Source organism: Ailuropoda melanoleuca, chromosome 7 (genome assembly GCF_002007445.2).
Source record: "Ailuropoda melanoleuca isolate Jingjing chromosome 7, ASM200744v2, whole genome shotgun sequence".
NCBI lineage: Eukaryota > Metazoa > Chordata > Mammalia > Carnivora > Ursidae > Ailuropoda > Ailuropoda melanoleuca.
In genome coordinates this window covers 58590862-58615058 of record NC_048224.1, presented here as the reverse complement: position 1 = coordinate 58615058, position 24197 = coordinate 58590862, and the positions used below count along the sequence as shown (strand labels likewise).

General features: G+C 61.2%; 1 protein-coding gene across 1 annotated transcript; it reads left to right on the top strand.

Moving 5' to 3' along the window:
• The first annotated feature begins 570 nt into the window (after positions 1-570).
• Positions 571-21558, top strand: DBH (dopamine beta-hydroxylase). Its single transcript, XM_034663819.1, has 13 exons — positions 571-888; positions 3570-3716; positions 5342-5599; positions 6504-6680; positions 7278-7380; positions 10688-10854; positions 13836-13979; positions 14403-14441; positions 15059-15118; positions 17194-17202; positions 18652-18770; positions 19191-19350; positions 20232-21558. The coding sequence occupies exons 1-13, from the start codon at positions 571-573 to the stop codon at positions 20361-20363; spliced, it is 1833 nt and encodes a 610-aa protein (XP_034519710.1). The 3' UTR covers positions 20364-21558.
• Positions 21559-24197: the final 2639 nt, after the last annotated feature.

Genomic DNA, 24197 nt, shown 5'->3' with positions numbered 1-24197 from the left:
ATGGAGAGAGTGTCTAAACACAGGGACTATGTGGGGACCGTCTTTTATTTTTAGTCTGAAATTGGTCCACCCCCAGCATCATAGAAATGGCTCACTGGGCCAGGCCCACAACAGCAAAGTCACGTTACTCACTGGTCACCTCGGAAATAAGCCCTTGGGGCCTCAGTCTGCCCGTCCATGGACGGGGCGGCATCGGGCCCATCCTGCCAGCTCTCTGGGACAGAACAAGACGGCCTGCCTGATGGTCAGCCCGGTGCCTGGCCGGAGGCATCTGGAAGGCCTTCTGGCTGCAGAGAGGGGCCCCTCTCCAGACAGCTCTTTAGAGACGACAGGAGGGAAGCAAATCAGCCAGTCTGCTTCAATTCCCACTGATGATGCCCATGAGTCATTAGTGCCAATTAGGAGAGCGAGGGAGGCAAAGGGTTTGCCCCGGGGCACAGGCTGGTGGGAGGGTCACCGGGACAATTGAATTCCCTACCAGACAAATGTGATTAGTGGTGCAGCCTGGGCCCACCCCCTGGAGGGCCAGGACATAAATGTCCCAGTGGGGCGGCCGAGCTCACCCGAGCCATGCAGGTCCCCAGCCCCAGCATGCGCGAGGCGGCTTCCATGTATGGTACGGCAGTGGCTGTCTTCCTGGTCATCCTGGTGGCCGCGCTGCAGGGCTCGGCACCCCCCAAGAGTCCCTTCCCCTACCGAATACCCCTGGACCCCAAGAAGTCCCTGGAACTCTCCTGGAATGTCAGCTACACGCAGGAGACCGTCTACTTCCAGCTCCTGGTGCGGGAGTTCAAGGCTGGGGTCCTGTTTGGGATGTCGGACCGTGGGGAGCTGGAGAACGCTGACTTGGTTGTGCTCTGGACGGATGGGGTCAAGGACTATTTTGGGGTAAGTTTTTCCCCATCCCCACTCTCCTGACCTTGTCCCTACCCAGCTCCCACCCAGCCTTCATCCTGCACTCACTCCCTTCAACCCAGCAAAGAAAGTTCTCCCGCCTCTCCGTTCCTGTTCCCTCTGATCTTAGCCAAGTCTGTGTCCCAAGCTTGGGCGTCTCAGGGCTGCCCGTCCGAAGACAAAATGGGACATAGATGCCCTCCCTGGTCTTTGACCGCACACCCAAAACAGAATGCAGTGCACCCGAGAAGCGCACGCCGGGGACACACACGCCACATTAATGAAGGTACTGGCCTGGCCCCACCCTCGTGAGGGCCAACCCCATGTCCCCCCCCCCCGGCGCCATCACCACCCAGCGCACCCCTGCTACGCACCCAGCCCCTGTGGGTTTCGCGGTTGCATGTGGCCAAGCACTGCACCAGGCGCACACCCATCGCCCAGGACGCAGCACTTTCAGACCTTGCTTGCCCAAGAGGGTGAAGCGAGCCCGTGCAGACACCCTCCCACCCCACCCAGGTGTGCAACAAACCTACCGAGCTGACCTGAAACGGGGTGCTCTTGACTCCTTTTCTCCAAGATGCACCCCTCTTCTCGGAAAGTGTGGAGGAAGGAGTTTCCCTCCAAACCAGAGACAGAGAGGCTCTGGGGCACTCTGCCAGGCGAAAGGAGGTGCAGAAGGGAGGGGCCACCAGCTTCCCGGAGCCTCCCCTCCGCCTTCTGCCCCAGACGGGCCTGGCCGCCAAGGCCACCATGGGGATGAAACCCACCTTCTCCACAAAAACAGACACCGGAGGGTTAAACTTTTTTTTTTTTTTAAGTCAGGAGGCACTTTATCTGTGAGCAGAGGGGCTTTTCTGACTTCACTTAAACAGGGGAGCCTGTAGGAGCTGAGCTAGGGGTCCTGACTTGGTTTCCTCATCTGACCCGTGGGGACGGTAATCCCTCTCGACCTTTTTGGGTTGCTATGAGTTCTGGGGAGCTGACACCGCTGATATTTCTGGAGCCCAGCAGTGCTTCCACCCAGCCCCCACCACAACTCAGCAGGTGCGGGGCGGGGGGCTGAGAGAGTTGGAGCCAAATGCTTGGGGCCACCCAGGTAGGACGGTAGGATGGTAGGACGGTAGGACAGGGTGGAGGTGCCGGGTGGGGGCCCAGACCTGGCCGGTCGGGCTGCACTATGTCCCCCACACAAGGATGCTCCATGGCCCAGGGGGTCACAGCCATGAAAGACCCGGGGCAGCCCCAGCTCTGAGCCATCAGCCACTCCCAGAGGAACCCCCCCTCCCCCGCCCCTGAATCAGGAGTGCTAGGTCCTCCTGGGGCAGCTTTTCCTGGCTGCCAAGAGAGCCGGGGTGACTTCCCTCCCGCACACTTCGAGATTAATTTGCACAACAAATTCCCGAGCAAACAAACGTCGTCAGACTCTTTTTTTCCTCCTTTCGCCATATGTTCAACAAATATACTCTAGATTTCCAGCTGAAGATCAAACTAGCTTTCTGCCTCGGTTGAAAATTTTCCTGCACCTGAGTCGTGTCCCTTAGCGGGAGCTTCCTCGCGGTGCTTTGCTCTAGGGGAAATTCTGCAAAATCTCTTGCAGGTTTCTTTTTTTCCCCAGGAACTGAAGAGAACATACTTTAGGGCTGGGTACGGGGTTAAAAAGAATCCTAAGGCCGAGGGCTTGTGGTGCTCCGGAATGAATGGGAACAGAGTCCTGTGAGGGGGGGCTCGGCGAGTGGGGAATGGGGGCTGCGAGTAGGGGATGGGCCGGTTCCTCCCTCCCTCTGAGCACCTTCTGCAGGGACCTCTTTCCCTCCACTGGCCTGAAGGGCTCTGGATGGCTAGGCCTGACACCCAGGTGCGCAGAAGCCGGCCGGAGAGGGGGGTGGCGGGGAGGTGGGTGGTAGGAGAAGGCCAGGGCCAGGCAGATCCACTCCCTACTAGTCCAGGCAAAATGCAGCGGGGCCCACTTCCCCTGGGGCCTCAGTTTACTCTTTCAAGCAGAGCTAGGGCTAGGCGAGGGGGAGGGGAGCAAGATGCCTGGGACACGGTGTTTAAGGTGGAGCTCACTCTCAGGGGTGCGTGAGGTCTGGGTGGGCACTGGGGAGAGAGAGCCCCCTTAACCCTGCAGCTGATTTCTCCCTTGCTTCCCCAATCTGGTCCAGTCTCCATGTGTCCCCTTTCTAAGGCTCCAGGAGCTGTCATGACCTCTCTCTGTGCAGAGCAAGGGGAGCAGTACTTGTCCAAGGCACCCGTTCCCCATCACAGCACCTTCTCGGTGCCCAGAGGTCTGGGAACATACTTGGGGATGGCTTATCTGGGCACACCGTCCTGGTACTCTGGGGGGTCCAAGGCCTGAGTCCCCATCTCAGCTCTGCCTTTCACCTGGGGTCTCGAAGGTCTGTGGAGAGATGTCCCTGTCCCTAAGCAGCCCCCTCGAATCCTGGCTGGCATTTGAGAGCCCTGCTTCAAGGAGCAGAGGGAGCAAGTGGGATTAGTTAGAGCTTGACTCTGCCATTTCAGGCAGACACAGAAAGTGGGAGTGACCCCCCCACCCCACCCCACCCCAGGAGGACTCCCGGGACCCACAGGGCTGGGAGCCGCATTGTGGCAACCAGCCTTGAGCTCCGGCCATCCTGCTTGGCATTGGTGTTCAGGGTCAGAACTTGTCTCTGCAGGATGCCTGGAGTGATGAGCGGGGACAGATCCACCTGGACCCCCAGCAGGATTACCAGCTGCTGCAGGCGCAGAGGACCCCGGAAGGCCTGTGCCTGCTCTTCAAGAGGCCCTTTGGCACCTGTGACCCCAAGGATTACTTCATCGAGGTGGGTGATGGCCCCATGTGCTCAGGAGAGCACGGAGCACCCCACAACCTAGGCCAGTGCCCCTAGGCCTGTTACGCACAGAGGCAAAGACCAGGGAGGGATCTCAAAGGTGCTGGGTGAGGACAAGGGACCAGCTCTGCCATCAGCCTCTGGTCCCCTCAAGAAGTACTCCTAGGTGACATGTAGCTGAGATGTTTCTAGATGCGGGTCCTGCCCTGCAGTCTCTCAAACTGGGACCACAATGATCTCGGTCCCAACTTTCTTTCCTTCTGGTCCATTGTCTTCAGGCGGAATTCTGGAAAGAGCCCAGGAGACCTGGTTTCGCAAACTGCCCTGTTGCCAACAGGCTGCGAGGCTTGGGACAGGTCCCCTCCTCCTCCAGACCTCCTTGGTTGACCTGTCTGTAAAGTGCAGGAGAGAGTAGGGGGCCTGCAAGGCCCAAGCGGCTCTGTCGAGTTTAGAACCACCATGGATCCAAACAACTGCAGTCTTCTCTCGCTGCTCCAACACCCGTTAGGGAAAACCCGCCCAGCTCGGCCCTGAAGACAAAATTCCTTTAGTTTTCCAGCGCACTTTGACCTCGGTCACCGTGTGCAATCTTTCCAGTCTGGCAGCGACGGGCTGTCTGTGGGCCAGACAAGGAGATTGAGGCCAGACAGGGGAAGGACTGGCTCAGGGCCCCCACGGCATGGTGGGAGCAGAGCTGGACCCACAGAGGCCTTCCAGCAGGCCGTGGAGTCCTCACACCCCTGGCCTGCCTTCCCCATGGACGGGGCAAGGATAGGCAGAGGACCCTCTCCAAGGACAGTGCATGGGGTGCGGCTGCGGCCCCCGTGCACTCTGCTCAGAGCCTTGGGGCTGCATGTGGGGGAGCCCCCTGCCTGAGGCTCCCGATAGGCCCTTTGGTTAGAGCAGTCAAGGGGCCCCCAGGATTCTGTGGCCATAAACTCGGAGGGCAGAGAGGCTGTCCACCACGAGGACAAGCACACACGTCCGTTGGTGCCCGGAAAACCCCGAAAGGCATTTTCAGGACCACATCCTACGGGCAAATACAGGCTTACATCGCTGGCAGCGCAGCGGGGGGAAAGACAAACCCAGACTCTCACCTCTCTGGGTCTGTCTGAGATCTCTAGCACAGTGTCGACTAGAACTCTCTCTGTCTGTGTTGTCCAGCACCAACGGGACAGCACTGCTCTCCAAGCTCTGGGTGACTGTTGAGAAGCCTCGGTTTGGTGTTTTTCCCTTCACGGAGTCGCTGACTCCTCATGCCGAGCTGTTCACTGGACCAGAGGAGATGACCCACACCTGGTCCCCAGTGACCTTGGGGGCGGTGGAGGGGACAGATCTCTGAGGACGGCCAGCAGGTCTGGCTCACAGTGTGGCAAAGCAGTGGCTAGCAGAACAGATGCTTTGAGAATGTGGATGGATGGCATTTGCAAAGAAAACATGTGATTCATGATGCCGGGGCAAGCTGTGGGCTGGGGGGTGAGTACCCGGGATGTGGGGAGCCTCAGAGACCCAGACAAGAGCCGGGCATGTCAGCAGCCAGGTGAGGTGGCAGGGACCTGGCTGCGCCCGGTCAGGGGAGCCCAGCTCTGGCAGGGGTCTGTGTGTCTCGACTGCAGGACGGCACCGTCCACCTGGTGTACGGGATCTTGGAGAAGCCTTTCCAGTCGCTGGAGGCCATCAACATGTCGGGGCTGCAGACCGGACTCCAGAGGGTGCAACTGCTGAAGCCCAACATCTCCATCCCGGCTTTGCCCTTGGACGTGCGCACCATGGAGATCCGCGCCCAGCACGCCCTGATCCCTGACAAGGAGACCACGTACTGGTGTCACGTCACCGAGCTTCCGGCTGGCTTCTCCCGGCACCACATCGTCATGGTACGGGGCAGGCGGGGGTGGGGGGAGGCGGGTCCCAGGGTCTCGTCCCTTCTCTGCTTCCCCCTGGGGCCTCAGAGGCTGCTGGAGAGACGTCCCTGTCCTGGAAAGCTGTCCATGGTGCCGCTTGCCCCAGGGGTCCCCTCATTGCCTGCACCCGAGGTGCGGTCTGAGCTGCGTGCCCCCGTCACCCTGCTCACCCCCACCCGCCCAGGGCACCTGAGCCCCCACTGCCCAGAGGGGACCAAAGGACACTGATGTTTTGATTTCTGCATCTTTCCTAGACTAGAAGGGCTGTCTGTCCATCTATCAGGTCACATCACCCTGCACAAAAAGGCAGCTCAACCCACAACTCAATTGCTCTAAACACCCACCCGGAAACAGGATGTGAGGGCGACGGCCGTTGGACGCCCCTGTTGTCCTGGCCCTGGGGGACAGGGAGGTGCGGGACTCACTCTGTCTCCACAGCAGTGCCCTCAGTAGAGAAAGTGCAGCCCAGAGAGGTTGTGTGAGTGCCCAAAGTCACACAGGGGTGGCCAGCCTGGTCTCCTGGACTCAGCCTTAGCCTCAGGGCAGCCTCTATGTCCTTGCCCGGCCACGGCCATGCTCACGCGAGGACAGCTGCCTTCCTGTCCCCACCTTATCGGGAAACGGCTGCTGGGGTCCTCATGCCCCTTGCCTGGGAGCTCTTTGTGCGCTTCCGGAAGATTCTGCCGGGTTTCGGGTTGGTGGTTCCCCCTCCAAAGCCCCGGGCTCCAGAAGCGCCCCCAGAAATCGCTTCCCTTAACCCTTCCATTTCATAGATGGGCAAGCAGAGGCCCATGGCAGGGCGAGGGGGAGCCGCTGGCCGGCGGGCAGGCTGGCAGGCAACCACGGCCCCAGGCTCAGTACCCTCCCGCTCCCCCAGTACGAGCCCATCATCACCAAGGGCAACGAGGCCCTGGTCCATCACATGGAGGTCTTCCAGTGCGCCCCCCAGATCGAGAGCGTCCCCCCATTCAGCGGGCCCTGCGACTCCAAGATGAAGCCTGACCGTCTCACGTACTGCCGCCACGTGCTGGCCGCCTGGGCCCTGGGTGCCAAGGTTCGTGCCCTGCGCGTCCCCTGGGTGCTCGCAAGGCCACCGGAGAGGACCCGCTCCACATCACCCCCCCCACAACATTGTCTCTTCCACCCCTCTTGGGCCGTGAAGGTTTTTTCCAGCCTTTGTGGCTTTTCTATAAAAATGCAAAGTTTGAACCTAGGTACTTGTGAGTATTGACCTTGCTTCCCCGCTAGACTTGGGGCTTTGTGCCCGGGGGGTCCTGGCGTGTGGGTGGCGGGGCCAGGCGCTGCGGTCTCCACAGGCTGCGTCCGCGGGGTTTCCATCAGCGGCTCCCATCAAGGCAGAGAAGGGCGAGGCAGGGCCGTGCACAGGGCCTGGGAGGAAGGTTCGCCCCCGGAACGCCAGCTCCCCCTACTCCCTGACCTCAAGTTGAATAGGGATATCCGGGTGGACTGGTAGTGAGCTGCCCGTCAGTGGGAGAGCATCGTTCTAATCCTGCGGCCCCGCCCACAGACCCCCACCGTAGCTCAGGCCCCAACAGCTGGGTGGGTTTGTCCCCACCCCCATCTGGGAGGAACCCCTTGTGAGACGCCAGTCCTCCTGTGTCTGATTTCCTCCCCCACCCATCCCCTGCAGGCCTTTTACTACCCGGAGGAAGTAGGCCTTGCCTTTGGGGGCCCCGGGTCCTCCAGGTTTCTCCGTCTAGAAGTTCACTACCACAACCCAGAGAAGATCCAAGGTAGGGAGTTCTAAGCATGTGTTTCTACCCCTGCCTCTGTCCTCACTTCCGAGTCCTTGGGCTCGGACATGCCCAGTCTGGAAGGTGATTGGGGTGTCTGCTCAGCACTGGACCCCCCGTCCCCAAGGTGCAGCCTTCTTACCACCCACGGAGGCAGGCATCCCTCTTACACCTTTCCTTCTGTTCCTCTCCTGAGACTGTAGTGGGCTCCCTGGGGCAGGGCCCCGTCAGGCTGGCTCATCACTGCACCCCCCACAGTGGGGGCTCAGCACCCCCATCTTCCTCGTGAGCCCCATCGCCAGGTACCACTCTCTGGAAAAGGCAGATGTTGCTTGCTTGCCCATCTGCAGATGTGGAAATTAAGGCCCAGGGCTGAAGGGACCCCCACCGGAGCCGTGAAGTGAGTACGTGGGGCGAGGAGGTCTGGGTCTAGGCCGGCCGTGACCTCAGGCGCACAGCCGTCTGGAGGCTGCACTGCACTTGAACCGGCAGGGCTGGTCAGACTCCAGAGCCGTAAGGACCTTAGACACTGGTTTGGTCGGAGCCCACGTGGCCCACCCTCCTCTCCACACCCCTTCCTTGCTTTGCAGTGGGGTGAACAGGTTCAAGGTCAGTGAGGAGAGGTCCCAGGCCGGAGCGCTGTCCCCTGTTTCTCTGGAAATCCCACTTCTCTGAGGCTGCTCACACCAGTAGCTCCCTCTGGTCCCCACCCACCCCTCCCCAACGGGGCGACCGCCAGCACCCAGCACGGGTCTCTGCCCTCCCCACAACAGGCTGGGCCGCAACAGGGCACCTGGCAGGACGGCAGGTGCAGGCCACCCAGAGCCAGCGTGGCCCCTGCCTAGAACCCGCCCTCCAACGGCCTGACCCCTGGGAGGCAGTGCCCCCGGGATTGTCTTCAGGCCAGGGGAAGAGCCCTGGCTCACCTGGGGGCATTTCTGGCTGTGTGCTCCCCCCGGTTTCTCAAAACTCCTCCCAGCAGAGCAAACGCACGCTTGCATCTAACACGCATCTGGGTCGGGGTGGCAAACAGGCCTTGCTTGTGGGCTCCTCTAATGGACCCTCCGCGGCGGCAAGGGGCTCTCCGTTGGAGAGGCGTCTGAGGCTGTCCGGGGCCGGCACAGCAGTGCTGTCAGTGAGATCTGCCCTGTGGAGCGCTAGCTGCTGGATCGCCCTGTGCCTGCAGGCGGACAATGAGAGTCGATCTTTAGGATGGTGAGGCCAGTTGTTACAGAGTCAGAAACTGAGATGTTTCTGTCTGCAGCCCGAGCTCCTTCCACCACATGCGGCCACACAGCCCTCTCCCTCTCCCTTTAAAAGGACGCTTATTTTCATTTGTGGAAGTGAAGAGCAGAAACAGCCTGAGACATGAGAGCGGGAGCTTCAGCCTGGGCCCCAGCCTGCCCTTCTCCAGCCGCGTGACCCTGGCGGGGACGCCCCCTCCCACCCCTCGCAGCCTCCCTGAGGCTGGGAGCGCTCCCACACGCAGCTCCGGGCTGCATGTGGGTACCGGGCTGTGCTCCGCCAACGGCTGCCAGCGATCTTCCTCTTGGCGGCATAACTAATATTTCCTGCCACCGTTGGAATTATCTACAATGTGCACAGAGAAGGGCATAAGTCAGCCTGGGCTTTAGCGTGAGATGGGATTTATTGCTCGTTTAAAACCTGAAAGCGAATGGATTTTTGAAAACTCCTTAAGCGTCAGGGAGGTCTGTCTCTTCCTGATTATCTGGTTATATTTATGGATCCTTTGCCAAATATAAGGACGCTCTGTCACTTCACCAATCTGGAGATGGGCCGCGTGGCTATAAATACCAAAGTGCCACAATTATTTCATTATTTAATCCCCATCTGAATTTTAACCAATTGCATCTCCTTTTTATTATTATCCTCTGATGTAACCGGCCCAGAGATACAGAGGCTGAGTTTGGACATTGCGGGGTGGGGGGGGGAGGCGGGAGTAGGGAAGAGGGAGGCAGAGGCAAGAGGGGGCATTCTTGGCTCCACCTTGGGGCGCATGAGCATGGAGACCCCAAGGCCGCTAGCAACGCCCTGGGCTCAGATCCCAGCTCTGCCACCTTCCAGACCTGCGATCTTGGGCAGAGCCTTCAGTTCAGGCTGGGAGACTCAGTTTCCTCATCCGTAAATTGGGGAGGATGATTCTTCAGTTACATGGGCTCCCCTGCCCTGTCCCAGCTCTCCCGTACATTCTGAGAGTTTGGGCCCATGGGCCAGGCCAGGGCTCCGCCCCGAAGTACTCATGGACGCGGCTGACCAATTCCAGGCAGGGGTGGAGCAGGGGCTACTGGAGGCCACGTGGTTGTGAGGCCGTGCCGGGGCTGCCGGCATCCGTGACTCTGACCACCAGCTTCATGTGAGCGCCAGGAGGCCTGCCCAGGGAGCTTCGTGGACTCTCCAATTAGCAAACCGCAAGAAGAACCCCAGGTGTGGCTGGACAGTGACGGGCAGAAGCACTGCTTTCTCCTTGGGAAGAGGCTCTCAACTTTGAGCCCAGAGAGGCCCAGAGAGGGACAGTGACTTGTCTGAGAGCGCACAGCACACTGCTGTTGACCAAGTGGAGTCTGGGACCGTGACGAGTCCGGGGGTGAAACAGCTGACGCCGGCCCGGCTCCAGGGCTCCAGGGCTCCAGGTTCCTGCTCGATGTCCTGTGAGGTCCTCAGATGCGTGCCCTGGGTGAACCTCGATCACGCAGGCGGTAATCAAAGGAGCAAAGTGGGAGGCTGCAAGAAGAATGCACGTTAGGTGCCTCTTGTTGACTTCAGCACGCAGACGCGCGCACCCACTTTGGCCAGGGCGCAGAGACTCTTCGGTGAGACGGGGTGGCCACCGTTCCCCACCCTCCCGTTTGCACAGACGCACCCACAGGTTGTCCTGCAGGCAGATTCCCGTTCAGATTCCTTTGCACACGGGAAGGAACGTGGAGCCTTTGCAAAGCCATCTGAGGAACTGCCTGCTTCCCAGATATCCCAGATAACCTGCAGGCAGCTGGGCCCCACTGACTGCAGGCGCCGGGTTTTAGTTACTTGCCTTTATCACCACTTTCCCAAGGATCCACTTAGTTTTCATAGAAACAATGGCTCTTTCTTTGCACGTGGGTGTTGCAGGAGCGTGTGAATGCCTAGCATAAACAGGTGTGGGAGCAGAGGCAGCTGGTTTCTGGTGCAGGTGTGGGGTGCTGGCGTGGCTGAGGTGGGGGGCTGGGGGTCTGCAGGAACCAGAGCATGGGGCTGACCCACGGGGGCAGCTGAGAACACCTCCACTCACCTCCGCCCTGCTTCCTCCCAGGCCGGAACGACTCCTCGGGCATCCGCCTGTATTACACGGCCACGCTCCGGCGTTACGACGCGGGGATCATGGAGCTGGGGCTGGTGTACACGCCCGTGATGGCCATCCCCCCACGGGAGACGGCCTTTGTCCTTACCGGCTACTGCACGGACAAGTGCACCAACCTGGTAAGTGGGGCCAGGCCGGCACCTGCCACTCCCTCGCCCCGGCTCCCCGGCGGAGGTCCTACGGGGGGTGAGCAAGGAAGGGCGGCTTCGTGGCTTTGGTTCCCCCACCCTGCAGCTTTGCCGCAGCCCTCCCCCGACCCACGTGTGCAGAGGAGACTTTCTGTGGGCCTCCCTCTCCAGTGACAGCCTGGCTCCCACCTGGTCTACACCACGTGCCAGCCAGTGCTTCCTCGCGCTGCATTTGAAACTCTGCTTTCATTCTGTGAGTAAAATAGATGTGCATTCACTGCTCACAGTGCAGGCACTGCAGGGACAGCGAGAACCCCCCACAGCGGCAGCACCCGCTCCCTTCCCCCCAGACAGCCAGACTATAAATTGCTACATGCCCTTATATGTGATGTCTGAGAGCAAGCGCGCCGAACGGGAAACCTTTGTCCCATAACTCGCCTTTCGGTGGCTACATGCCCTTGCCCAGCATGGCTTCACGGTGGACCTCCCCAGGGCTGGACTGCCGAGGCCAGGGGCACTGTTCTCAGGGCTATGGGAGGGTAGGTTGGGGCGCAGACCCTGGAGCAAACGGCGGGGATCTAGCTTCCCAGGGAGCGGCAGAGACTCCCTGGGTTCCGCGTCCTCGGTGCTCCCCTGCCTCGCCCAGCGCCCTCTGTGTGGACCTGCCCCCTGGTCGCCAGCGTGCAGACCTCCACCAAGAGTCTACGGGGAAGTCCTTGTATGCCAGGAAAGCGTTTTATCAGGTAGATTCCAGAAATTGCCGCGCACAGAGGACATGAGCTTCAGTTTGAATAAATTTCACAAAATGCCCTCCAGAAAGCGCGCCGGATACTTTTTCCCACGCACAGCACCAGCGGGTGCCCGGTTCCCCACACCTGCCCATCCCCCACGTTACCACTATTCTAAATATTCCCTTTCACTCTTGTTCAGTGTGAATTTCCCTGACTAGACTGTTGAGTTGAGGTTCTTTTCATCTGTCTCTTGGTGGATGTTCTTTCCTGGGAATAATCTGTTTATAACCTTCGTCCAGTGTTCCTAGTGGGTCTTTCCTCGTCTTGCTATTGGCTTCTGGGTCCTTTTTATGTTATGTCTGTGACTGTGCCGACACTTTCTCCCACACCGTACCTTGCTTTCCACAGACAGGCAGGGCTCGCTGGGGCCATAGTCCCAGCAGGTGCAGAGCGCAGAGCTCAGTGTGGCTCCGTCCAACCTCTAGAGCTCTGCCCGCCGAAGCAGGCCCCAGCGATGAGGTGTAGAGTGGATATGCCTCTCCACTGAGTTGATTGTCCAAGTGGACTTGTGCTCCCCGTGGGCTCCCCGAGCTTGTAGGCTTCCCACCACTAGGCGAGCCGACTGTCCTCGAGCGGAAGAGAGATGGAGCTATTAGCTGTGCAGGAGAGGGGCTCTTCTGTATGAGACCCGCATCAGGCATTCTTTCCCATGTCCCCAGAACTCCCTTCAGTGACCTCAGTGATGCCTCCTGCCACGTGGGGAGGGCCTGGAGCTGGGGGTGACCTACTCAGGGTGCGCCAGGGACAGGGGCCCCAGGATGCTGTGAGCCCTGCCCTAGAGAGCGCCTCTAGGCAGCCTGGGCATACAGACCTGCCTTCTCTTGCCAGTCCCCACATACTTGACCGCAAGGAAAGGCAAAGAGCCCGCCTACTGTTCTTTCCCTTCAAACACGGCATTCTTCTTGAAAATTGCGTCATGTGGACTACTCGTTGAGGGGACTCCGCGGAGTCTGGCCTTGCCTCTCCTTTAGCACATCGCCGAGGGGCATAAATTCAGCAGTTGAAAGGCTGGCGAGATCGAGATACCCTTGTCAAAATGGACAAGCCAAGAAAAAGGATAGTGTTTGGGACCACAGGCCGCAGGCCGGCACATCTCTGGGCGCTCATCAGACCCCGGCGTCTCTGGGCGAGCGGCCAGCCTCTGGGGCCGGGGGAGCAAAACCCAGGGCCCTGCGAACCAGCAGAGGCTCCCAGGCCCCACTCCCAACTGTCACAGGTGTGCCCGTATGGTTCCCCCGGCCTCAAATCATTGCAAGGGGGCCCAAAGTCTCCCTAATGCCCAGGGCAGGACAGTAGCAGTTGGGGGGCACGAGAGAGGGCAGAAGAGAAACCAGCCCACCTCAGAAAGCACCGCCGTCTGGGGCCACTTGGTGACAGAGCCACGGCTACGGGAGCTCTTTGAGCTGCCAACAGCGTGGACGGCACCTAGTGGAGCTCAGTGCTGTGCGGTCAGGGAGATGACAGGTGGTGAAGAAACCGCTTCAAGTGTGTAATCCACTTAGGAAATGTTCTGTCTTAACAAAGTGCATCTGAAGTCTGGGAAAGCAGCCTTTCTCTGGAAAATCCCCTTTAGGCCTTAATGGTGAAGCAAGGCGTCTCGATGGGATGGCTGGCCCGGCTCTTCCGTGTGCCAGCCGACCGCTTCCGTGGTTAGTGCCACAGCTGTAAGACAGGGGAAGGTCCCCCGGGGGCTGTGCCGGTGACACGAGGTTGTGCCGCAGGGCGCTGGACGGGATAGCCTCGGCCCAGACCTGAGCCTGCGGAGCAAGGAGGTCACACCGTGCTCGCCTTGGTGGCCTCCTGCCGGTGGCGGGCTCCCCCTTAAAGTCTGTTGAGTGAATGGAGAGTGGACTGAGCAGCCCTCGGGGGCTCCAGAGAGAAGGAAGCAGGCTGTCACCCCCTCCCCCCAAACCTCTGGGGGCTCCTGGCAGGGCTGCTGCTTTGGGAGACGGGGGCGGTGACAATGGCATCACTTTGCGGACAACTCTTGCCCTACTGAGTTTCCAGAAGCGGCCTTAGACGTCCAGGGAGAAAGACGAAGCTGGGCAATGCAGATGTTCCAGGGAAGCAAACTGGGCGTCCTGTCCCGTGGCCTGTGGTCGGTGCTGGCAGCCAGCGGGAGGGCCAGAGCCAGGGTCCCCCACGTGCCAGGCCCTGACCCTGCTGTCCCCTGCCCTGCAGACGCTGCCTCCCTCAGGGATCCACATCTTCGCCTCTCAGCTCCACACACACCTGACTGGGAGAAAGGTGGTCACCGTGCTGGCCCGGGATGGCCGAGAGAAGGAGGTTGTGAACCGGGATGACCACTACAGCCCTCACTTCCAGGTAGGGGCTGCTCGCGCCGCGGGGCCTGCTCAGGGCCTGGCTGGGGGCCTGTGGCACCTTCTCTCTCCTGCGGCCGTAGGAACACCCCTGTAGTGGGTTCCCTCTCCTGGGCCAGGCCCCAACACCCGAGAGCACACAGCGGCCAGCCCTTCCCTTTTGTGGATTTGATCCAGGGGAGGGGCTCTGATGGTAGAATCTGGCATGTGGCTGATGGAGAATTTAGGGGACCCAGGCAGCCCGATGATGAAGTCTGTCCTGGGTAACCACCTTCTTGTTGTAATTTCTTCCTGGCCGGAGGCCGCACTTAGCCAGTCCTGGCCTCCCCAGAGGGGCTGGGAGCACAGCCCCAGAGACCGGGGGAGGACGAGGGGCTGGGAGTTGGGTCTGCAGCTATCTGAAGTCCCCCCCCCCCTGCCCACCCAGGAGATCCGCATGTTGAAGAAGATCGTGTCTGTGCAGCGGGTGAGTGCCCAGTCCGGGGCAGAGAGGCCGGGAGGGCTGGGAGTGCCCCCCAGAAGAAAGCCAGAAGGGGGGGGTCGGCAGAGGCCGTGTGAAGGTCTTCTAGAACCACGTCCATGCAGGGCAGGGGCTGAGGCCATCCCGCGGAGAAGCTCAACGGGATGTCACAGGCCTCAGAGGGGACCGGAGCAGGCGGTACCCAGGGTGACCTGCATCCTCCCACCTGATTGGCGCTGGCCACAAACCCTGAGAGCTTCAGGGAGAGACAAGGGCATGGGTGTCTCTGGTGGGGCTGCTGATCACGCAGAAGGGGAACCCCGGGCCAGGCAGGGGCGTGCCCAAGTTCACCCGTGGACTGTGACACGGCCAAGCAGTCTGCACTACTCTGACCCGTGTACTCAGGAGCCACGGAGGCCAGCAGGGAGTCAGTCCCTGGGGACACCCTGATTTTGATCCTCACGTATGGGGGCCCAGAGGCCACCACGGCATTCCTCAGTAACGGGTTGATAACCACGTGCCGTGGCACGTGCAGTAGCTTGGTCACACGTGGGACAGGCCCGGTGCACCTGTCACCCCAGGTGGGCAGGCACGGGTGAGCATCTGCTGGCTTGGTTCCCCAGGGGGACGTGCTCATCACTTCCTGCACCTACGACACGGGGGACAAGAAGCTGGCCACTGTGGTGAGTCACCCTGACTTCTCCCTGCCGCTTGCCCACAGATGTGCGTGGCCTGGGGTGGAAGCCGGGGGTCCCATTCGGGGCTTCCTGTGCTTTCACGAGGACAGGTCTTAGGTCCTCACCTAGAGCGTCAGTTATCAGAGGGCAGGGGGTGACCTCCCTCATTCATTCAGGGAACCGGGGGTTCTCAGGGTGTGGTCCCCGGGCGAGCCGCGGCAGCTTCCCCCCGCGAACTTGGTAGAGACACAAACTCACAGGCTCCACTCCAGACCTTGAGGCAGGATGCGGGTAGCGACACGTGGCATCTGCGGTTGCAGCTTCCCACGTGACGCTGATGCCCGCGGGAGAGGGAGAGCCGCTGCCGTAAGCGTATCCCCGCCTGTGTGCGGACGCTGGGGAGGGGGCGCGTGCCCGGTCCCTGTCTTTGTGGAGCTCCAACAGCCAGAGGGACAAGCCACACCGGGGGCAGGCGACAAGCAGAGTTAGAGTGAACACTAAGGAGCAGCACAGCGCGCCAGGGGCACGGGCCAGGAGGGAACGGGGTCAGGAGGGGGCGGGCAGAGGGGAGGCTGCAGGAAGGCCCCGAGGACCCAGAACACCCTCGGACCTTCGGTATCAAGCCTGCAGACCGTGGACGGCAAGAGTAAGCAGGCTGCGGGAACACCCACCCTCGCGCCACTCCCTCTGGAGCTTCTGGCAAAGACCAGAGCGTGCAGGTGTGCGGCTGACGGCTCAGCAGGGGTGTGGCAGGGATGCATTTGGGCTGCGCTGTAGATAGCCCGGGAGGAGGGGCTGTCCGGGAGACACTGTGTCCCCGAGGCCAGCCGTGCGGGCAGGTGGTGGCACGCTGTCAGCCGGCCGGCTCGCTCTGGAGAGTGATTCCTCGTGGTCAGCGGGCACCAACCCCGGCTGTCCGGGCAAACTGACCGCCTGCTAACAGAGGCTTGCTAATCACCTCGTTCATCACTGAGACCCCAGTTATCCTGTGACCCATGAGGCTCCCGGAGGAACAGACCTGGGGCTACAGCCCCCGGGACCCTGGTTGGCCACACGGCCCCTGCTTTTGGCTCTCCCTCGGTGGCCTTTCCAATGGCTATATCAAGCTGTAATCCACGTACAAAACAATTCACCCATTTCCGTGACTTTTTAGTCTGTGCCCGGGTGTGTGCGGCCATCCGCAGAGTCAAGTTCACAACAGGCCATCCTTCCAAAGAAACCGCCCCCCCTTCGCCACCACCCCCAGCCCCTGGCAAGCGCCGTCCCGCCCTCTGTCTCTGTGGGTTTGCCCATCCTGGACCTTCAGATACACGGAGTCCTGGAATCTGTGCTGTCTCGTGACGGGCGTCTTGCACTCAGCATCACGTCGTCAGGGTTCACCGGGTTGTTACGAGTACTTCCCGCCTTTCCACCGCCCGGGGACATGCCCGTGTCTGGATGGACCACGGTCGTGGATCCGTTCTCCAGTGATGAACATTTGAGTTGTTTCAACCCAGGCTTCAAGGTGGAAGTCTCTGCATTTTCACCGGTGACAGAGGAGGCTCAGAGAGGGAAGACACTCACCGGAGGTCACACAGCCAAAAACGGGAGGATCGGGGATTTCACGCAGGGCCGTGGGCCTGCAAGGCTCCTGCCACGTGGTTCCTCCCTCCCTCTGGATCTGAGGGGACAACTACTCTGCGTCCATGGGCATAAACTCAGGGAGCAGGAGAGCTTGCAGGTGTACAGCCCTGGCCTAAACCCTGCACCTCCTTGTTCTATCTTGAGAGGGGCTCAGTCCACAGAACAGCTGCTGGCGTGGAGTTCTTCCTCCACACAGCAGCGCTTAGTCTAGCGGCTGTCCAAGCTCAGGGACCCCCGAAGCCTCGCCAGGACCCCGTGAGGCAGGTGCCCCCGGGAACCTCAGGTGGAACCCCCAAGGGCCCTCTGCTCACAGGGAGCAGGGCTGGTCCAGGCACCAAGCCCACAGTGGCCACCCCTGCGTAGAGAGCTCTGATCTCTCGTGCCATGAGCAAAGCCCCCAGCAGGATGGCAGCATCTCCCCATTCTTCAGGTGAGCCCACTGAGGCTGAGGGCAGGAGGGGGGATTTGCCAGAACAGTGAAGGGGACCCCCAGGCCCATCCCCACCCAGCACTGCTCCTGCGAGGGCCCTGCTCCCTGCCCCACCTGCCTCCTCCAGGGGAACTGGAACCCCGCCCCGGGATGTTCAGGCCAGGTGAGCACCCTGATGTCTTGGACGCTGGGTTCTTCAGGCCACAGCCCCAGCTGCCCAGCTCCCTTCTCACAGGGACACCAGTGTCACTGCTGGGACCGAGGAAGGGGACGGTGGGGCGGCTCCCAACGGACAGACTGAGCTTCCCACAGTGGGACAACCTTCACATCCAAGAGACAGGGGCCTCCGCAGGGTGCTTTCCCTGCCAAGGTGGAGACGAAGGGACGGCTTCCGTGAGCAGAGCCCTCCCACGGTCAGGACTCTACCCTGGGGTCTGCGGCGCAGAGCTCAGCTCCAGAGTCGGAGGAGGGAGGCAAACCTCCTCATCTGAGGCCGGGCTGGGCCGGGTGGTAAACTGTGAGGGGGCCCCGGCGCCCTGGGAAACCAGAGGACGATTCAGGCGGCTTCACCCAGCAGGGGCCACACAGGAGCCATGGAAATTTCCCGGCTAGACGGGCCATCCTCGAGCAGCAGCGTCTACACTGGGATGGGGACCGAGGCGAGCCCTCAGCCGGGCTCTTCGCCACCTTCCTTTCTGCTGCCGAGGAGCGGATGCCACTCTTCCCTCCGACACCCTCACCAGCCAGCCAAATGCCTAGACACCCATCCATGTTCACAAGGAGCTGGGAGCCCAGGACGTGGCACAGGGGGGCCGGGAGGCACCCACCCTGCCCTGCTGGGGTCCGGGCTGGCTGTTCTTTTGCGGCTTCTGCCACGGGCAGCATGCCCCTCCACCCCCCACCCCCGCCTCCGCTCCTCCCGGCTGCCTGTGCTCTGCTCCTGCCGGCTCTTGGCTCCAGGCACAGGGACCTGCCCCCTCCCACAAGACAAAGCCGCAGGGTCACCCTGGGAGGCTGCTGTGTGGGCCTTTAGCCACCGTCCCCCCTCCCGGAGCCCCTCCTCCCCTCAGAGCCAAGTTCTAGAAATTCCTGGCGGACAGTGCCAGGTCCGTGGTGTGAAGTGAGGTCTTCTCTGCCGTCCCGGGCTCCAGGCTCTCACAGGGTGCCGAGGGGACCCCTCCTCGGCCGAGGTGGGGAGGCTGTGTCCACTCAGGCCTTGCCCCTTACCTTCCATGGGACTCAGTTTTTGTATCCATGAAATGGGCGCACTCGTCCCCCTCTCTGCTCGCCCCGCCGTAGTTCTCTTCCTCACACGTGTTGCCACCTGAGACGTAGCTGCTGGCTGACTTGCTCGTGGTCTGTCTTTCCCGTCGAGGGAGACAGAATTCCACGAAGGCAGGACTCTGCTCACTTCCGACCCTAGCTGGCACGTGCGGTGCGCATGCGTGCAGCGCGGGTCCTGACGCGCGCCCCCCCCCCCCCCCGGGGGGCGNACGAGGAGATGTGCGTCAACTACGTGCACTACTACCCCCAGACACAGCTGGAACTGTGCAAGAGCAGCGTGGAGCCCGGCTTCCTGCAGATGTACTTCCACACGGTGAACAGGTGACAGGTCCCCGCGGTGTCCCCGGGCATGGCGGAGGAACCCCCACGCAGGAGGTGTTCATGCCTGGGGGAAAGTGAGGCATCCGGGCTAGAGGCTGGGGACAGGAGGAGCATACGTGTGGCGGCCGTGCCTCCACTCCCCTCCGAGGGGCCTCTGGTAGGCCTCTCTAATCCATCCCCAAACTCTCTTCCTGCTGAGCTTGGACTTGGCCTGAGAAGCCCCCTCGGCGCAAGCCCGGCCCAAGCCCGGGGTAGCCGGTCCCAGCCCATCCAAGGTGACCCGACAGAGGAAGCCTACTAGCCTTTGGTCGCAGGCACAGAGGCGGAGCCCAGACGGTGTTTTGGCGGCAGCAGGGCTGGGGAGGAGGTGTCATCCCACTGGCCCCACCCCAGCCTGGGCTGTGTCTCCTCCCTCACCAGGTTCAGTGGGGAGGAAGTCTGCACCTGCCCTCAGGTGTCTGTCCCTGAGCGGTTTGCTTCGGTTCCCTGGAACTCCTTCAATCGAGACATGCTCAAGGCCCTGTACGGCTTCGCCCCCATCTCCATGCACTGCAACAAGTCTTCAGCCGTCAGCTTCGAGGTATGCAAGCCCTGCGGGGGCCTGCCCCCTGCATCCCACGGGCCCCGCCAAGGACCCCAGTGTGGAGTGACAGGGCTCCACTCCAAGGGGCCGGCAAGAAGCGCTCACTCAAAACAGCTGGAGAAATCAGGTGGTGGCAGGCAGGCCCAGATAGACAGACGGCCTGCAGAGGGAAGGACTGATAGCACCGCCCGGCAGGGCGGCTGCCCTCTCCTGGGCGACATCACATCACGGGACTAATCTCGGTGGTGTGAGCAGGGCGCCAGCAACTCCCCCGGAGCCTAAAAATAAAGTACAGGGGGAGGGGCAGGTGAGAAGCCAAACAGTCTGAAGCTGGCTTGTCTCCTTATCTGGGACCCGCCCCCGAGCCAGCGAGCCCTAGAGAGCTGCTGGTGGAGGCCGGGCTGGTGCTGAGCAGGGTGGGGAAGGGGCTGTAAGCCTGCAGGTCTGGGAGGCAGATTTCCTGCAGGCCTCTGAGAGCCGGAGTAATTGCCGAATCAAACATTCCCAGCGCCAGGCACAGGGCTAAGGCTGGCTCGTGAGAAAGACGTGGCGTGGGCATCTGATGTGGTTGAAAACGTGGCATTTGGTGCAGCCTTGTTGGAGAGGACGGTCTGCAAACTCAGCCTGCACTCAGGGGCTCTGATTGCTTCATCTGGGCGGTGGTTGAAGTGAGGGACAGGCAGGGAGTAGGGGGGCCCGGGGGGGGCTCCAGGTCAGGACCCCCAAGTAGCAACCAGAGGGGAGGAGGGTGAGTTCAGTTTGGGACAAAGTGAATTTGAGGGCAAGAACCCAAGAGTTCATAGGGGAAAGTGGCCGGGAAGGCAATGCCCTGTCTCACCATTCCAGCCTCAGTTTACCACCTGGTCCTCTCTTTGCAGGGTGAATGGAATTGGCAGCCCCTGCCCAAGATCATCTCCAAGCTAGAAGAGCCCACCCCTCGGTGTCCAGCCAGCCGGGGTCAGAGCCCCGCCAACCCCACTGTGGTCAGCATTGATGGGAGCAAAAGTTGAGTGGGGGGCTGTCTCTCACTCCCCCCTCCATGCTGTGGCTGTGGGCTCACACCAGCTCTGTGCACCCCCATTCTGTGAAGACCCCTGCTGGAACAGCTCCGCATGCCCAGGATGAATGGGCTGGGCCGAGCCACTGCCTGAGACCATGGTCCATTCTAGCCTTCGCCCCTCAAGGACCCCTTGCATGACCGAGAGGGTCCCGTGAGAGTTCCCTGTCGACCTATCCAGGACCGGGGAGACCCACGCCTTCCCCACACCCCCTTGGTGGTGCGCCAAGTCCGGTGCGCCCTCCCACCCTGCCCCCACCCCTGAAAGCCCTGACTGTTGTGCTGGGACAGGAGCCGTGCCTGGCTGGGGGGCAGACCCCCCAACCCGGGCCCCGCACCCCAGCCCTGTCGATGGCGATCTGTGTCGGTGTGCTGTGGATACACACGCTACTTAGACATTTCCCTGCAGAGTGGCTCGTTTGTCACAGTGGGCGTCTTCCCTGCCACCGGGGCAGGACCGCCATTTAGCTAGTTAGGGATTTGCCTGGGGAGACTGTTCCCTTGCAGGGTAAATAGATATTTTCGCCCACCTAAAGGGAAACGCTAACAACTCTCGCCACCACCGAAAGATGAGTCGGCAAAGACCCAGACGGGGATCTGGGTGCCAGCTCCTTGGGGGAAGTGGAATCATCGGCCCTGGGGTTGCTTTCCTTGGCGGTGGGGGGACAAGCGGGTGATGGACCCAGCTCCAGCCTCAGGCCTGCCTGAGAAGGGCTGTGTTCCGCCTCTTGCTGGAACACCCACCTCCCTGGCCTTCAGTTTTCTCATCTATCAAGTGGGCCTGTGCTGGCAGGGTGAAGGAGCCCCTAAAGCTGACACGTGGGCCGGTGCCCGGTGACGGCCAGCACAGGGCGGCACTGCCCCCATGGGAGAAAGCCTTGGCTGAGCGTCCTTTCCACGGAGGCACTCTGCCCCATGGCGGAGCTGGGACATGCCTCATGCTTCCCGGCTTGGCCTCCACCTTCTTCCCCTCTGAGCTGCCTCCCGTTTAAGGCCAAGTTTCGTTCCTTGATGGTTTCTGTAGGGAGTAACAGATGCGACTCTGTTCAGCCAGTTCAGCAAGAACGCTGCACAGCCTCCAGGGGAGCGAGAGGGTGATAGATGGCCTCCCGGTCCTCCCCCTCGGAAAGCGTCAGCTAAGCGGCTGCCTGTCCCTCTGAGAGCCACTTCATTATAGACACGGACAAACGGGCCCAGACGCTCTGCACTGCGTCATATAAATCATGGCTTCCCGCGCTGTAAGTCACAGGGCGTGATCACTGCGAAATGCCAGGCCCGGACGGAGGCTGGGGAGGAGGCTGGCCCTCCATCATCTTTATAGCTTCGGGTGACAGGTGGAGGAGAGGCCCCTCCCTGCAAGGGCAGGCCTCGGGAGGGCGGCCCGGAGCAGGCCCAGCCTCAGGCCCTTGTCTTCAGGCCCAACAGGACCCCTTGCGTCTGACTGTGATGATTGCCAGCCGGGACAAGGGTCCTGGTCAGCTCAGAGCTGTGGGAGAGGGTGCCAGGGAGACCCGCAGGCCACAGTGGGCCACCCTCACACCCGCTGAACCCTTCCTGGCCACCATCACTTTGTTCCCAAGCCCTCCCTCCCAAGGCTCTTGTAGTCTTCCAATCTCCCCAGAGTAGAAATGGTTCACTCAGGGTCCCTGGAGGATTAGTGATGTTGAGAAGTCACACCCAGTTCCAGAAACTTCCACTGCCCACATTGCCAACCTCTCTTCCCCCCCACACTTCACTCACTCTCACCCTCTCAGGCTGGTCATCCTGTTGCCCCCCGGGGACAGCCTGTTGTGCTCCTCCTGCAGGGACCCCTGCCTGCACCCTGCCCCACCCTTGCTCCTGGCTCCCACAGCCCCGCCCCACCTGGATGTCCGCATCCCTCCTCCCGCTAAGAGCTGCCACCATGTGCACGCTGGTTCTGTGCCAGCACGCCCAGCAGACCCACATCACAGCTGTTCCTGCTCCCGTTGACAGAAAGGGAAACTGAGGACAGACCTACAATTAGGTGCCGTGGTCATCCAGAGGACTCAGCAAGGGTGTATGGGAGAAATGCTTTATTACCTGAAAACAACCTGTCAGAGCGAGCGTGCTACTTGGCCAAGTCCCTCCAAGGACTCTCCAGGCTCTTCTGAACAGCTGGGTTGTGGAAGAGTGAGGGTCTAGCAGCCTGCATTCCCATTCCTCCCTCTGCTGTGTGGCCCTGGGCAAGTTGCTTTCCCTCTCTGAGCCTATCTCCCTTGCTGCCCTTTGAGGGGCAGCGGCTGCCAGGGTAGACAGGACCCATCCGCTGTGAAGGGCCCTGAGTCCCCGGCTGAGGTGTGCTCACCCAGGATCAAGGTTGGGAGGGTCTGGAGGTGGGGGCGGGGAGGCATTCTCAGTCCACAGGCTCGACCTGGTGTGGCCACCTGCGCTGGCCCCAGTGTGCTCCCGGGCTGTGCTGTCCAGTGGCCATTAGCCTCATGTGGCCGTTCAAGCTTAATTTTCAACGAATTAAAACGATATAAAAGGAGACATTCACGTTCTTGGTCACACCTGCCACATTGCAAACACTCCACAGCTACACGTGGCCGTGGCCGTGGCCGTGGCAGCGCAGAGCACAGACACAGAGTTTTATCTCCTCCTTGCGGGAAGTTCCGCTGGGCTGCGCGGCCCCAGGGCTGTGGTCCCAAACAGCGCCAGCCTTGCCGAGCTGCGTGGGGGCGGAAGGCACCCATACCCGATGGGCCGCAGCGGGCCGGCTCTGGCTCGCTCTGCACAGAACATCGGGACCACCGCAGGGTGCCACGATTGTCCACGGGGGCATTTTGGCAGGACCCTTCTCCATGGCTAAGGATCATCCTTCTCTGGGCCCCCCACCCGCTGGGCCCCCCACCCGCATCCAGTGACCCCATTGTGACCCCTGGCCTCCAAATGCCCAGCATGGACAGGCACTGCCCCCCCACCCAGCTGTGAAAGGATCTCTTGGTCCGGCCCCACCCACCCATCCTGTGGTGTAAACGGAGAAACCGAGCCCCAGGGACCCCGGGGTGCTCCCACCTTCTCCACTGCAGCAGAAGACAAAGCTTTTCATTATTGCAGCCCACCCCCTTTCTCCCCTCCAGCCCTGGTAACACGCACTGAAAACCACCACCAATCTCCCTGGGACACACACCGTGCATTCTATTTTCTCCCCACACACCCACCCGGCCTCACGCACACACGCCACACTTCCCTGCTTTTTCAGGAGACGCGGATGGAAGACAGCCCACGGCGTCCCAGGAGTCCCAGGCCAGAAACTCCTGTTTTTGTGGAAGATTCCTAACAGGGAGGGACGTGGGGAGCCTTCAAGGGAAGATTCCAGAGTCCAGGAGGCCCTCGCTCCCTGCTTCGGAACGTCAGAGAGGCTGGGTTGTGGCCCCCTGGAAACCCCGACTTGAGTGGGGTCTAGAAGCCGCTCTCAGGATATCTGCATGTAAACCGGAGATCGGAGGTTGGGCCCAGAATGGACCCAGGAGCATCACAATGGTCCCCGAGGTGGCCCCACTGTCCTCTAGTCCCTCCGATCCTGGGTCTCCCCTCCCACCCACTCCCTCTCCTTCCTCAGATCTGACATACTCATCCAGTCCCAGCTGGGGAGCAGGCCCTGCGGGAGGCTCTGGACCAAGCTGTCCTCTGTCCTCGCTTACATTGGGGGGAGGGGGGCGCACACACCGTCAACAAAACAACAAGGGAGTTACAGTGAGCAGAGGGAGAGCAGAGGGAGTGCGGGACGGAGGCCATTAGGGACATTAGGGACAGAAAGGAGAAA